The sequence below is a fragment of the Pleurodeles waltl genome, chromosome 5 (genome assembly GCF_031143425.1).
Source record: "Pleurodeles waltl isolate 20211129_DDA chromosome 5, aPleWal1.hap1.20221129, whole genome shotgun sequence".
Classification (NCBI taxonomy): Eukaryota; Metazoa; Chordata; class Amphibia; order Caudata; family Salamandridae; genus Pleurodeles; species Pleurodeles waltl.
Window position 1 is genome coordinate 1,195,312,076 of NC_090444.1, and position 16,358 is coordinate 1,195,328,433.

The following is a 16,358-nucleotide window of genomic DNA, read 5'->3' on the forward strand; positions in this document are numbered from 1 at the left end:
GTCCTCTAGCTCTCCTTCCTCTAGGGCTCGTTGGTACTCCTGCTCTTCTAGTACCCGGAGAGCACGTCTCCTCGAATGAAGTCGTTGTTCAATACGCGGAGTCGACAATGCCTCCGCCGAAGTCGAAGATCGGCGCCGATCTTCGGAAGCCACCGACGCCGCGTCCGGCGCCACATGTAACTTCGGCGCCGACGAAAGAGCAGCTGAAGCAGATGGACCCACCGGAGTCACAGGCCGAAATCCCGACGTCGACGGGATGGAAATCCCCGGGGCCAATCCTTCTGAAGCCACCGGAGCGGCCACCGGCGCCGACACTGGCGCCGAGCCCACGTTCCCAAACGGGAGAAAGGGCATAAAGGGTGCCGGCCGAAGAGGCGCAGGATCACCCAAAGAAAAGGCCAAAGGCCCAGCCGGAGCACCCCCTGGAGCCATCTGTTGGAAGATGGCATACATCGCATTCAAGAATGCGGAACTATCGGCTCCAGGGGTGGGAAAAGCCGGATACTGGGGTGCCTGTCTCGGAGGCGACCCCGACTCCGGCCTCGGCGTCTGCGCCGGAGAAAACACTTGAGGCTCCAATACCTCAATCACCGACGCCTGTCCAGGCGAAGTTGGTGACGCCGGAGAGGGCAACGGCGTCGAAGGATGCGGCGTCACCGTGGGGCTGACCTCCCATGTCTTTCGGCGCCGATCCGGAGACCTGGAACGAGCCTCCCTTGAATGACGCCGAGATTCTCTACGGCGCCGGGAGTCTCGATGACGCCGATGTTTTGGAGAAGACTTCTTGTGATGCTTCTCCTTTGACTTGGCCATAAACAGCTTCGCCTCACGTTCTTTAAGGGCCTTCGGATTCATGTGCTGACATGAATCACAAGTCGAGACGTCGTGGTCGGAGCTCAAACACCAAAGGCAATCGGAATGAGGATCCGTCACCGACATCTTGCCTCCACACTCACGACAAGGCTTAAATCCAGACTTTCTCTGCGACATTATTTCCACGGAGAAAGAGTACGCAGCAAGATATACACTGTAACCGCAAGAGTAACAGTTGCTCCCTCGAAGATAACCGTTTCGAATGCACGGAAAAAAGGGAACTGACGTCCGCACGTCGTCGAGGACCTCTTATTGCCTGTATGACGTCAGACGGCGTCGCGTGCGAGACAGTGACGTCCTCGTCGACGTGCAGAGACTAGTAAGAAGATTTCCGTAGAATGCTGGCGCCATGGGAGTATTCATGAGGTGAGGAATCCACAGGTAGTTGTATCCATCAGAAATTTCCAATATTGCTGGTGGATATTTTGTTTTGCTGGAGATAGCCCAAGGGCCCTTCTAGTAGTTTTACTCTGCTTACAACATTCAATCGAGTTGTCTGCTTCATGTCAGTAGGTCTATCAAATGGGCTGGCATATACAAAGAAAGGCTAGTAAATGTCATCCATGCAAGGCAGGGAATCACTGCATCAGTAGAATCCAAAACAATTTGTGAAGAGTGTTTGGCAGCATCCACTCCATTCTGAATCCTGACTTGAAAGAATCTTAGAATAAGTTCTGAGTCTGGCAATCCTAGAAGTGGCCATTACCTACAGTGCATGGTGTGACAGGCTAGCAAACAACCTGAATTGGTGACACGAAGAGACAGACTTCAGTAAAAAAGACAAATTTACACAGCTTTAGCTTTATTGTCCCACCCCTCCAATGAGGGGGCTATGGTTATTTTCAGTGCTTATGTAGATCCACTAGAAGCTTTGTTGTGAATTATAAATCAACTACTCATCTGTCTTAGTGATACTTGGGATAACTCTCCATCTTCCTTTTAGTCTTGCCTTTATTGCTGACTGGACTAATGTCTTGAAACTTAGTTCGGAGAAAACGGTACCTGGTGGTCCACCCCTAACTGGACCACCACTTACTAACCAGTAAGCTTTGGACCCCAAGTGACTACTTTGGTTCCCACTGCCTGCAGTCTTGGAAGTACCTCACTTTCCTTTGGTGCTTCGATTATAACAAAATAACCTGAACTGGTTTTCGAGTCATTAGTACCTGCAGAATTGTCTTCCACTTCCACCCTCTCAGGGCTACTGTCTTAATTCAAGCAGCCATCTCATTCAGAATTGACTTTAGAAATGCCATTGACGTAAACCTGCCAAATATTTTCTTGACGGGTTTCAGTTGTTGACCAAGCCCTTCGTAACCTGAGAAACGTTGTCATTCAGTTCTTCTACCAATCCACTCATCAATTGCTTCTGGTACCAAAAAAAAATATTTTAAAGCTCTATAACAGGTTCATCATTCTGGAGGCCTTAAAAACCTTTGCAACGGGTTCTCGTCTTACTATCTACTTTTTTACCTCCATAGCAGTTCCTGCATTCCTTCACTTCAAACGTTTCACATTGGTGGGCAATATTTATCTTTCTGTGATGTTGTTTTATGGAACTCTCAATCTCGGAGGTGTTTTCTCACTCTGGACCATGTTTAATTCTAAAAGCAGTTCAGGACATACTTTTCCAAATAGCACCATCTTAACCAGATTCTTAAGTCTCCAGGCCAGAACATCTCTGGGGTTGATTAACAAGATTATAAAACAAAAAACAAAAACAAAACAAAAAAAATCAAACAATCAAGGGAAAGTAGTGTTTGAAAATTCCAGAAGAGGCCTGGCGCCACTAGATTTTCTGCCATAGAAGACAATGAAAGGGATGGCACATCAGTATTCCCTGGAAGCTAACCTCATCAGTGGAGCAGATTCTCATAACCTTCACATTAGTGGAAGCTCTTGAAATGCAAATTCGGCTCCAAGGCGTGCCATAATTTCAGTAGAGTGGTTTGTGGCTGCTCTGAAAGCATTGGTGTAAGGAAATGCCTACTTGGCATGGTTACCCCCTGACGTTTTGCCTTTGCTGATGCCAAGTTATGATTTGAAAGTGTGCTGAGGCCTGGAAACCAGCCCCCAGCACCAGTGTTCTTTCCCTAACCTGTACCTTTGTCTCCACAATTTGCACACCCTGGCATCCAGGTAAGTCCCTTGTAACTGGTACCCCTGGTACCAAGGGCCCTGATGCCAGGGAAGGTCTCTAAGGGCTGCAGCATGTCTTATGCCACCCTGGGGACCCCTCACTCAGCACAGACACACTGCTTGCCAGCTTGTGTGCGCTGGTGGGGAGAAAATGTCGACATGGCACTCCCCTCAGGGTGCCATGCCAACCTCACACTGCCCATGGCATAGATAAGTCACCCCTCTAGCAGGCCTTACAGCCCTAAGGCAGGGTGCACTATACCATAGGTGAGGGCATAAGTGCATGAGCACTATGCCCCTACAGTGTCTAAGCAAAACCTTAGACATTGTAAGTGCAGGGTAGCCATAAGAGTATATGGTCTGGGAGTCTGTCATACATGAACTCCACAGCACTATAATGGCTACCCTAAAAACTGGGAAGTTTGGTATCAAACTTCTCAGCACAATAAACGCACACTGATGCCAGTGTACATTTTATTGTGAAATACACCCCAGAGGGCATCTTAGAGATGCCCCCTGAATAACAATACGACTTCTAGTGTGGGGTTGACCAGTTTCTGCCAGCCTGCCACAACCAGACGAGTTGCTGGCCACATGGAGAGAGTGCCTTTAGCACTCTGTGGCCAGGAACAAAGCATGCACTGGGTGGAGGTGCATCACACCTCCCCATGCAGGAACTGTAAAACCTGGCGGTGAGCCTCAAAGGCTCACCCCCTTTGTTACAGTGCCCCAGGGCATCCTAGCTAGTGGAGATGCCCGCCCCTCTGGCCACTGCCCCCACTTTTGTCGGCAAGGCTGGAGGAGATAATCAGAAAAACAAGGAGGAGTTACCCACCAGTCAGGACAGCCCCTAAGGTGCCCTGAGCTGAGGTGACCCCTGCCTTTAGAAATCCTCCATCTTAGTTTTGGAGGATTCCCCCAATAGGATTAGGGATGTGCCCCCTCCCCACAGGGAGGAGGCACAAAGAGGGTGTAGCCACCCTCCAGGACAGTAGCCATTGGCATCTGCCCTCCCACCCCAGAACCCAGGAAATCAGATTCCTGCAACCTGAACTACAAAGAAAGATTGCTGACCCACAAGCATGCAGAGACGACGGACGACAACTGCTTTGGCCCAGCCCTACCGGCCCGTCTCCTGAGTCGAAAACCTGCAAACAGCGACGCATCCAACAGGGACCAGCGACCTCTGAAGCGTCAGAGGACTGCCCTGACCCCCAGGACCAAGAAACTCCTGTGAGCAGCGGCTCTGCTCAACAACCTGCAACAAACTTGCAACTTTTCTTCAACTTTAAAGACCTCACTCTTCCCGTCGGAAACGTGAGACTTCACACTGCACCCGACACCCCGGGCTCGAGATCCAGAGAATCAACACCACAGGGAGGACTCCGTGAGTAGCCCGAGACGACCCCCCTGGATCCCCACAGCGACGCATGCAGAGAGAATCCAGAGGCTCCCCCTGATCGCGACTGCCTGTAACAAGGGACCCGACTGCACCAAGCACTGCACCCGCAGCCCCCAGGGCCTGGAGGAACCGAACCTCAGTGCAGGAGTGACCTCCAGGCGACCCTCTGCCTAGCCCAGGTGGTGGCTGTCCCGAGAAGCCCCCCCTGTGCCTGCCTGCACTGCTAGAGTGCCCCCAGGTCCCTCTATTGAAACCTATCTAAAACCCGACACCTGCTTTGCACACTGCACCTGACTGCCCCTGTGCTGCTGAGGGTGTGTTTTGTGTGCCTACCTGTGTCCTCCCCCAGTGCACAACAAAACCCCCCCTGGTCTGCCCCCCAGAGGACGCAGGTACTTACCTGCTGGCAGAATGGAACCGGAGCACCCCGTTCTCCATAGGCACCTATGTGTTTTGTTCACCTCTTTGACCTCTGCACCTGACCGGCCCTGAGCTGCTGGTGTGGTAACTTTAGGGTTGCCCTGAACCCCCAACGGTGGGCTGCCTATGCCCAGGAACTGAGACCATTACTTACCTCCCGCAGGAACTGTTGATTTTTGCACTGTGTCCACTTTTAAAATAGCTTATTGCCATTTTAACAAAGACTGTATAAGTTATTGCTCTAATTCAAAGTTCCTAACTTACCTGTGTGGAATACCTTGCACTTTATGTATTTACTTCAAATCTTGAACCTGTGGTTCTTAAAATAAACGAAGAAAATATATTTTCCTATATAAAAACCCATTGGCCTGGAGTAAGTCTGAGTGTGTGTTCCTCATGTATTGCCTGTGTGTGTACAACAAATGCATAACACTACCTTCTGATAAGCCTACAACTCGACCACACTACCACAAAATAGAGCATTATAATTATCTAATTTTGTCAGTCTCTTACCTCTTAGGGGAACCCTTGGACACTGTGCACACTATCTCTCACTTTGAGACAGTATATACAGAGCCACCTTCCTACAAAGGGCACAACAAATACACATTCAAGAAAGAAAAATGTCCTCCACTTAAATTCACAATTCTTGAAAAACCTCAACAGCTACAAGATTTACCCTATGGGTGATGCCGAAGGATGCCACAGTTCGGTCTTGACAACAGGACTGGGCTGGATTTACTACCACCCATCTATTGACCAACTACAAAAAATGTTTCCCTGTCTGGAATCAGAAGGGTATGAGAAAAATATCAATATGAGCCATAATTTAATTAGAAACATGGTTTTCTTTCAGCTTTACAGTAGTACTAATACTACTTTATGTACTGCACACAACAGATGGAACGGTGGTATAAGACCAACAGATTTGATTCGCTAACAGGCAGATGTGAGAAGGTTCATGAACCCACTTCAAAACTGAGGAACTCCCCACACTGTGGGTGGCTTGAGTGACAATTTCAATGAAAAATCAAACACCATTTGTAATGCGGATATTTTTCTAATTTGTAGATTCTAATTTGCAATGCATTAAAAAAAAAAAAAAAAAAAACACACACGTTCAAAGACTGCTGGCATACGTACATTTCCAGCCACTCCATTGGCTTGCTTTGCCTTTTGTGGTTTCTGCAAAGGCGGGGGTGGTGGTGCTGGCTTCTTTTTTACCGGTTTCTTTTTCTTCGACTTTGTAGTCTTTTTTGCAGCTTTATTTTTTTGTTGCCAACCTTTGTTTTTAATTTTATTAATATCTCCAGGCTGCAAGAGATGGCAACAAAAACAAAGGGTACTTAGTGCACAGCCATGAACCATCATTTAAAGAAAGTGGCAAATTACTTCACTGTAAAGAAAAAACTTAAGTTTTGGTTGACTAAATATGCACAACACGTTGTAGCTAGAAAACACCCATTTAAGAAGCACATAAAAAGGATAATGAATTATCAAAATGCGATTAGATTTATTAACAATTGCCATAGAAGAGTGCAAGGTACTTTAGAAACGATTTATTTACTAGCTAACTAGTGTAAGACCCCACTCAGAGTGGTGGTGAGGGTGACGGGCACAGGACAGCCAGGGCTACTGGGGAATAACTGTGGAAGTTAAAGTAGTTTGCCACTGAGTCCTTAGGTCCATAGCAATAGGTCTCTACCAAGGACACCCCTTATGCATCTGACTCTCGGGGTAGCAAGGATGAGCAGTCGAAGGCTTCTGAGGTACTAAGGGAGGGAAAGAGCTCAGAACTAAAGTTAAACAACAGACAGAATAATGTACTCTCCAACCCAGTGTATATCTTAGAAAAAAAATATTTTCACAGCAAAACAAAATGCTACACAGTTCAACGAGAGCTGTTACAGAGTTGAGATCACCCCTACAATTCCTAGTCGTGTTACACATATTAAAGAGTTCTCTTCCCATTCTACAAAGCTCTGTAACTGCCTACAGCAACTTATACAAAAGTGGAGGCACATGCATGAAGTAGGACCAGAGGCAGTTTGCTAGTTATTACCTCACAGACTATTCCATATAGCAGTTCAAAAAGGTCTTGCTAAAAGCAATAACACTGGCAACATTTAGTGTTCTCAAGATGTAAGTATGTGCAATCAGTTCAGCTTTAGGCCCGCTTAACCTGATCACTGAGATGGGACTGGTGCAGTGCTGCCAGATATGCTCACATATTTAGAGTAAGCTCAGTACACAGTGGTGGCCCAACTATGGACACGGACCACAGGGGCTTGAGCAGGGTGGCATGCCTGCTAGACTGATGCTCCTCTTTGGAAAATGTAGCTTTCAGGCCAGGATCAGATAGGCGATTGTTTTCAGCAGTTGTGGCTTCTAGTTTGAATTAGATGTATGTGCTTCTTTAGCAGTTGAAGCCTCTGGGTTGGGAACATGTCAATGGAGACAGCAGCTCCCTCACCTGGTAACAACAGCAGCAGTCCAAGCAGGGGTGCTGGATGGCACAATATGGGCTTTTAAGCTTGATTTCTTTATGTGGTCTGCAATGGGAACCCCTCCAGATGCAGGTTTTCTTTGGCTTTGCTCCAGATGGTAGTCAGCTGGTTCTGGGAAATACCCATTATGGGAACACAGCTCAGCTTTTCGTCCCGGGCACTCTCTCCTCCCCTCTCTGAGGAGGCAGACTGGCTTCAAAGGGCGGGACAGGCCAGCAAGTTGAGCTGAATTCAGGTTTTGTACCTTTTCTGGGAGACTGCCACACAGACATGAGCTCTGGTCACACAGCATCTTTTCAAATTCTCTGCAAACCACTATTTTCCAAGGTTAAGAAGAGCATGGTTCTAATGCATTTGAGCGGTTGTAATGCATATGTAGCCTTTGTGAATGGTGATAGCCGTTCCAGAAGGTGGTGATGCGGCTGGCTTCAAGCAGGAGTGTCCAACACAGCGTAACAATGAAGAGTGATATATCTGCACCTGGCTGTCAGTAGCCTTCCTGAAGTAGTAATAAGGGAATGACAAATGGACATGCCCTGCCTAGAAACTTCCTCTTCTTTAAAACGGATAGCCCACTTTTCACCCCTACAGCCCACCAAATGGCATCTCTGCCGTTTGGAGAGACCTGGATTGCATTATAACGGCAGCAAGGCCTTTAAAGCTCCCCGCATTGAAATGTCCATCCTGCCCAGGAGTGGAGGTCACACCTCTACCCAATGCGAGCTTTTGTCTCAGCACTCGAGAGCACACGCTCTCACCTCGGAGGAGCCAGAAACGCGTCTGTGGTGGCTGAACTGCTCAGGACCAGTCAGTCAATACACTAGTAGTTGGTAGGTTTCAGGGGGCACCTCTAAGCTGCCCTCTGTGTCCATTTTTAAATAAATCCATCACAGGGGTCACTGAGGGTTTATTATTCTGAGATGTTTGATATCAAACATTCCAGGGTTCAGAGACGCCATCATGTAGCTGCGGAACTCATGGTGACCAGTGTACAAGAACATGCATTTAGAATGGTTTCCCTGTGCACTTACCATGTCACAAAATCGACAAAGACATAGCAGGGGCTTATCTGCTCATATGCCCTCACATGTGCCTGGATGCACCCATCCCTAGGGGTGACTTACACCTGGCACATGCAGTGATAGGGGACCTGGCACACAGGGGTGTGTGACAGGTCATGTTTTCAATTTAGCCTGCACCAACACACGCACTCTGCAATGGCAGCACTGGTGTGAGTTTGGGGAGGGGTCTCTGAGGGTGGCACAACTGGTGCTGCAGCCCTCAGAGGAATTCCTTAGTACCCCAGGCCCTAAGTACCATGGGTACCATTCACTAGGGACTTACAGTGGCAGGTAAAGAGTTTGCCAATTGTGCAAAACAACAGTTCAGTTTTGAGAAAAGAGAACTGGTACTGAGGACCTGATTAGCAGGGACCCAGTACAAAAACCACCAAAGCCACATCAGAATTGAGGGAAAATGTGGGGGCTAACCATGTCAAAAACGGTACTTTCATGTACATTGACATGGTCAGTCCCAGGTTTATGTTCCACAGTGAAGTCTATTGCCTGGAGGGAAATGGACCACCTTAACAGTTTGGGATTTTCACCTTACATTTGCATAAGCCATCTGAAAGGTTTGTGATCAATTTGAACAAGGAAGTGAGAGCCAAATAAGTAAGGCCTCAACTTCTTCAGGGACCAAACCACAGCAAAGGCTTTCCTCTCAATGGCACTTCAACGCTGCTCTCTGGAGCGTAAACTCTTGCTAATGAAAGCAACAAGTTGGTTATGGCCATCATCAGTGACTTGGAATAGGACTGCTCCTATCTCAACTTCAGAGGCATCTGCCTGTACTATGAACTGCATGGTATAATCTGGAGCTCTGAGAAAGGTGCTGAGCACATCGTTTCTTTCAGGGTGTCAAAGGCCTTTTGACAGCTCACTGTAAAGATGACCTTTTTTGGCCTTTTCCTGGGTGTCAGTTCTGTGAGAGAGGCCACAATGGAGCCATACCCCTTCACAAACCTCTTGTAATACCCAGTCAAGACAAGGAATGCCGTGATTTTAGTCTGGTTTGTTGAAGCTAATCAGTCCAGAATTGTCTGGATCTTGGCCTCCACCTACAAGGTGGCCGAAGTATACAACTTGGCCCGGCCCTATATGGTACTTAATAGTGAGGCATGCCTTTCTCTAAGCCACAAAGACCTTTCCCAGGTGGATCAGGTGATCCTGCCAGGTAGAGCTAAAGACAGCAATATCATCTAGATATGGTGCACTAAAATCTTCTAAAACCAGCCACAAATTTATTCACTAACCTTTGGAAGATGGCATGGGCATTCTTTGGTCCAAAGGGCATAACAGTGAACTGATAAGGCCTATCAGGAATGAGTGCAGATTTTTCTTTTGCTCCTGTAGTCCGACATATCTGGCAGTACCCCGATGTGAGATCAAAAGTACTGAGATATTTGGCTGTCCCTAACCTGTCAATTAGCTCATTAACCCTAGGAACTAGTGAGCATTGTTTTTTGTCACAGTATTGAAACCCCTGTAGTCCACAAAAAACTCATTTCTTTCTTTCCACCCTGTGAATGGGGCTTAAGGACTAAAACCACTGGGCTGGCCCAGGGACTTTCAGAGTGCTCAATGTCTCCCAAATCCAGGATCTTGCTGACCTTACATTTGATGCTCTTTTTTGACATGGTCAGACTGTCTGTAAATTTTGTTTTTGACAGGTAAGCTGTCCCCCACGGTCCACATCATGTGTGAACCAGGTAGTCTGACCAGCGGTCAAGGAGAAGTGATTAGCATACTGCTGTAAGACGTGCTTACAATCAGCCAGCTGAAAAGACCACTCCCTCAACCGAGCCATCTTTTGGGTTGCTGGAGAGGAGATCAGGGAGAGAGGTTCACTCTCTGCTTCCTGTCCCTTATCAGTGACCATAAACATGGTCATTTCAGCCCTGTAATGATAGGGTTTCAGGCAGTTTACATGGATAACCCTTTTGGGGCTCATGCAAGAGCCAATGTCCACCAGATAAGTGATTTCCTCTTTTCTTTCTAAGATGGGGTAGGGTCCACTCCACGTGTCTTAAGGGCTCTAGGAGCTACAGCTCCAAAACCCATACCTTCTGCCCTGGTTGGAACTCCACCAGTGCAGCATTTTGGTCATACCAGAGCTTCTGGAGATCTTGGCTTCCCTCAAGGTTGTTAGAAGCTTTTTCCAAGTACCCAGCCACCTTGGAACGAATGCCAAGCACACAAACCACACTGTCTTGCTTAGGCTCTCTGAGAAATCTCTCCCATCCCTCCTCCACAAGACATAGGGGACCCCTTACAGGATGCCCAAACAGAAGCTCAAAGGGAGAAAAAGCGTGTCCCTTATGTGGCACTTCCCTATAAGCAAAAATCAGACACTTAAGTAAGACATCCCATCTCCTTCTGAGTTTTGCAAGGAGTCCACCAATCATACCTTTCAATGTCTTGTCGAGTCTCTCAACAAGGCCACTGGTTTGTGGGTTATAGTGGGCAGTGAACTTATAGATCACACCACACTCAGCCCACATACGTTTTTGGTAGCCAGACATGAGGTTGGTACCTCTGTCTGACACCAACTTTTTTGGAAAGCCCAATCTGGTGAATACACCAAGGAGGGAAGTAGTGGAATTCAGAGGAATTGATTCAGGGTCCAGAACCAGCATAGATCTGTTCCCTGATACTGTTGGAGGGTCAAGGGACAACATCAAGCCCTACCCTTTGAAAGGCAACCCCAACCACTGGAAGTGGAATTGAGGGGGCCTTTGGGTGGCCACATGTCTTGCCGCTAGCTTGACAAGTGGCACAGGACCTACAAAACTCCTTCATCTTTTGGGACATACCTGGCCAGTAGAAGTGGTTTACCAACCAACTGCATATTTTGGCCAGGCCAAGATGCCCAGCTAGGGGCATATTATGGGCCAAAGTGAGGAGAAACACTCTAAACTGCTGAGGCACTACCACTCTCCTAGTGGCACCAGGTCTGGGGTCAATGGCCTCCGTGAATAGGAATCCCCCCTCCCAACAGGTTCCGTGGGAGCCACTCACACCCCTTTTCCTGATCAGCAGCTTGCTGACTCAGGCCTTCAAGAGTTGGACAGGTCCTCTGTCCCTGGCACAGATCCTCACTAGAGGGCCCCCTTGGTCTTAGGAGCTCTGCTGTGTAAGGCACAAGCTCCTTAGGCTCAGTTCCCTCTGGGAATGTCAGGTCTCCTCCCTGAGGAAAGGAGACCTGTTTTGGTGTTTGACGCTATCTTCCCAGACTTTTTTACTTTCCCTCTTGGTAGGTTGGGCCATTATTCCAGACTCCAACTCTACTTTTTAACCCTGTGCCTTGCTTTGTGCTAGTTTTTATACAGACCCATGCAGGGATACCCAGCACAGCTGCATGGGGTTTTCTTTCCACCTAGGCCCATGCCGAGGACTCCAGATCATTTCCTAGCAAACATTGAACAGGGATGGCAGGAGATACCACCACCTTTGCCTGGCCTGAAACCCACCTCCCAATTCTGAGGATGTACCTTGGCCTGATTATCAGTGTTGAGGACTGTGCATGTCTCATCAGTTAGATACTGTTCTGAGGATACCAGTTGCTCAGCCACCATGGCGACACTGGCACCAGTGTCTCTCAGTGCTACAACTTGAATCCCATTTATATGATGCTGTTGTCTGTATCTCTCCAGATTAGTGGGCCAGACAGCTAGGGCAGCTACATTCACCTCACCCTCCGAGACTAAAGTTGCCTCAATAGACCCACTGACATGGTCAGGGCCTACTTGGAATCCTATCTGGAGGCTTACCACTGCATTTACTGCAGGTTCACTAGATGAATTATTTTTGTTAGGACAGTTACGATCTCTAGTTTGGTGTCCATTGGTTTAACAGTCCTGGCACCAAAACTTTCTGGGATCCCATTTTTTACCCTGGCATCCACCCTTGGGCTGAGAAGAGTTTTGGGGCCCACCCTCCTGTTCAGGTTTTTGGGGGCCTTTAGAAGACTCCTTGTTTTTGTTCTTTTTTTGGTTACCCTCTTTCCCTTGGGGGAGGGAGGGCTTTTTGGCCTGCCTTTTGTGGTCTCCCCATCAGTGGAAATTTTGGTCACCTGTGTGTTGACCCAGTGGTCTGCCTTCTTCCCCAACTGTTGAGGATACAGTGGACCTCAGTCTACCAGGTACTGATGTAGCTTTTGCTGCACACAATTACAACAGATGCTCTCATTTCATTGTTAAATTGTAAAGACTTTCATAATCATGCATTTGGTTACCTTCTAAACAGCCACCTAAAGCCTTCATTGAGTGGTCCACAAAATCAACCCAGGACTGACACTGGGTCTCCCTGAATTTGATCCTGTATTCCTCAGGAGTAAGCCCAAAGCCCTCAATTAGGGTACGCTTTGTGAGGTCATAGATCCTTGCATCTGCCTCACTGAGTGTCAGGAGTTTATACCTGCACTTTCCTGAGAACAGTTCCCACAGAGGAGAGCCCCAATGCGGTTTGTCACAATTTCTGGCGACACAGGCCCTCTCATAGGCTGGGAACCATTTAATGATACCATCACCTCCCTAATATTTAGGAACAATTCTCTTTGGGGATTTTAGGCCCAAAGTGCTTTACTCTTTTTCGCTAGTAATGAAATTGCTACAACCATCCATGGGTGGTAAACCCATTTTTCATCTCTTTCTCGACTGCTAGGATTCTGTCTTTTAGGGCAAGTCTCCTAGCTAATCTCTCTAAAAGAATCTATTCTTCAGAGAGTGTGTCTCTGGACTTTGAGGAACTTACGTTCTCTTCACAAGGTGGAGGTGTCCTAGACACTTGTGGTACAGGCTGCACTCTCAAGTGTTGGAGGGTCCAGTTCCCCCACTCTTGCACTGCCCTGATCTTCAGGGTCAGTAGCCTCATCTTTAGGATAGGTCGGCTCATAGTCTGCCAGTAGCTCCTGGAGCTTGACAATGGTAGGGTTTGAGCCTGTTTAGGGGCGAGCACAAAGCGCTCCATCCCATGTTGTAAACTCTCTTTGGGCTTCAAACCACGCCCATGTCACATCAGCTCCTTTCATTGGTTTGGGAGCTTGCCTTTTAAAATCTGCTTTCTTTCTTTAGTGAAAGCAATGCATAAGTCATGCCTTTTCCGGTGTTTAGCCCTCCTCGAGTGTAGCGAGCAAGTACTGAAAACATAAGAGGCTCCATGTTTTCCGTCCGGTTTCTGGGCTACTTTTTCTCTTTTTTCGCAGCGCGATCTTGCTGGGCAGAAGTCGAGCGCTTTGCATGACATCGACCCTGTTACATAGTTAATTGCACTTTTGCCGGTTACGTAGATAACTGCACGTTTGCCGATAGGTTTCACTACGAGTGAACTTTTATTTCCCTTTGTGTTTATATGGCAAGAAAAGTCCATTTAGTTATGTGAAACTGTTTTATTTTCATTTTCAATTTATGTGGAAAGAAAAGTCAGGTTAGGAGTTTACAAAGCTAATTGCTCTAGCTCAAGCAAAAGCGAGACCAGTTGCATTGCAAATGCTTGTTTTATTTTGTACCCTTTACAGAGGGTCCTTAACTGATTGTGAGACAACTTAATGTAAGGGGTGAGGTCGAGCTCCACAACCCTCTCCTCTGAGGTACTCATTATTTAACTAAGGTAGGGACCTTTTTGAGCTAGAGAAAAAAATCCTAACACAGGTTTTTCAGCCCTAAGTTTTTAAATAATTCACTGTTAAGCTGCATGGACCTAAATAGGGCCCTAACAGTACTTTTAAGAATTTGGAAAAATACCCAATTCAAAAAATACAGTTTAACTAAAGGCAATTTTTGGATTTAGTCACATGTAGTCACTTATTGACCAGGTGTTAGCAGCAAATGCAAAGCCGTAGACCCCACCACTGTTCCACCCATGTAGAAAGCTGACTCTCTATATAGTGCACTAAAATGAAATACACTGTGTAGAGTCTCCAGTGGATCCCCAATTAGTATTGCAGAGGCCACAGTAGATAGGACTGATGCTTTTTTGTGGTAATGCAGGTGAGCACTTATGCTTTTCAGAGGGTAGTGCTAAGCACTTGTTGCACTCACAGAGGCAAGAAATGAGACACATGCTCAAAGAAGAAATCCGAGATTAATTTTGAAAAATTATTCTTTTTAGATATGTTTCAAACTCAAGAACTTCCGAACCAGGTAAGTAGACTTTTAAGCATACCTTGCAGTTTCAGAAATCAAACACAATGCAATTTTCGAAGTTCTCTTAATGATCTCCTATGGAGGAACACAATGTTCAGCAAACACAGGGTTAACAATGACTTCTCAGGGAGTTAAGATAAGTACTGGGCACTGATCAGAACCACACCAACAGGCCACACCTGGCAGCACTGGGTCGGCCGGATACAGAGGTGCAGTAAGGTGTTGGATCCTGCCTGGTAGAGGAGGTCACACCTCTTCCCAGAGTAGGCCTTTATCTCAGACCCTCGAAAGCAGTCTCTAATGGCAGAACTGTGTGGGTTAGGTAAGGAGTCCCTGAGTGTGGTACATTTGGTGCTGCAGCCCACAGAGACCTTCCTTAGTACCCCAGGTCCGAGGTAGCAGAAGTACCATTGACTAGGAACTTACAGGGGTCACTAAAGAGTTTGCCAAACAACTGTGCAAAACAACTGTGCAGTTTAGGGGAAAGAGACCTGGCACTGGGGATCTTGTTAGCAGGGACCCAGTGCACTAATAGTCAAAGCCACATCAGAAACTAGGCAAAACATGGGGGCTAACCATGTCAAAAACAGGGAGTTTTCCTCCAACCAGATGTGATCAATTGTTGTACAGCCACAGATGTTCTCCTGGGGTATCTCTAAAGTCGTACAGAGAACATTTTTTGTTACAACCCAAGAAAACATTAATCTTTTTGTCACTCACAATGAGGGAATAAAATTTACTTCTGTTGTTGAAAGGAGGATCCACCAGGGGCAGATCAGCCTCTTCAGCTGGGTCTCCAATAATGTTAATTCATTCTTTCTCGGCATGAGATGGCTTAGAGTCTAAAAGCTCTTCCCCTTATTCTTCTGCTATAGCATCGCTTTCTGCATCAGAAGTAGTTTGATCTGCCAGAAACTGAGTTGGTAGAGGTTAAAGTGAAGATTGTGACTGCTGTAGTGGTTGAGAAGGTGATACTGGTTGTGATACCAACTATGTGTGGAACAGCTGTGTTTGTGGACCAGCACCACAATTTTTGCATAAAAATCAACAATCATGGACTGCTGATCAAGAATTAGGCCTTTAGTGTATCATTAATGTCATAGAATTTCACTTCAGATCAGCCAGACTATAACCAGTACCCAGGGACCATCATCTTCAAAGTTCTCAGCACCTCACTTAATATCTGTTTTCATGATTTAACTAAAAGATTTGGTACGTTAGTAGAGGATGTATGAGCTGGTAGCAGGTCCTTTGAGACTATTGCACTGGCCAGAGTGACAGCGAACGTTAATGAGGAATTTGTTGCCCACAACAAAGAAATCACAGACAGGGTGGTTATCAAGAATTATGGCATCAATGGAGGTGTTGTCCACAAGGATGTCAGTAGTGTAATTGTTAATGGGATATTATTAGGAGTGGTTGACCATGTGGGTCTCATCAACAGAGGCTTAGTTGATGATGTAGTGTAAATCAACATTACAGAGGAAAAAGCAGGTTAAGGTTTATGTCTAATTAAAAGCCTGACTGAAGTTTTTGTCAATGGTACTTTAGGCAGGACAGCTGAGGAAAAGATTACCTAAGATTTTCTTGGCTGCTCGTCTGTATGCAGATTTTGAAGGGAGCAAATCTTTTAGAGTACGGCTGTGTTTTTTGTAACTTTTTTAGGGTCGAACCTGAGTTACCATGTGCAAGCATACTGCTAGCAAGACGCTATTGTAGTTAGAAAAGGCCATGGAGTCCACCCATGGCTTACCATATTTTGACTTGCTTTGCATTCTTCTTTACAGCTTTGTAATTCAACACTGGATGCCAT

General features: G+C 46.8%; 1 protein-coding gene across 1 annotated transcript in view; it reads right to left on the bottom strand.

Annotated features, from left to right (window-relative positions):
• Positions 1-16,358, bottom strand: part of SEC63 (SEC63 homolog, protein translocation regulator) — a 620,356-nt gene that overhangs the window by 185,219 nt on the left and 418,779 nt on the right. The window contains exon 16 of the mRNA XM_069235447.1: positions 5,978-6,148. Coding sequence (XP_069091548.1) covers positions 5,978-6,148 — 171 coding nt within the window. The remainder of the gene's footprint in view (positions 1-5,977; positions 6,149-16,358) is intronic.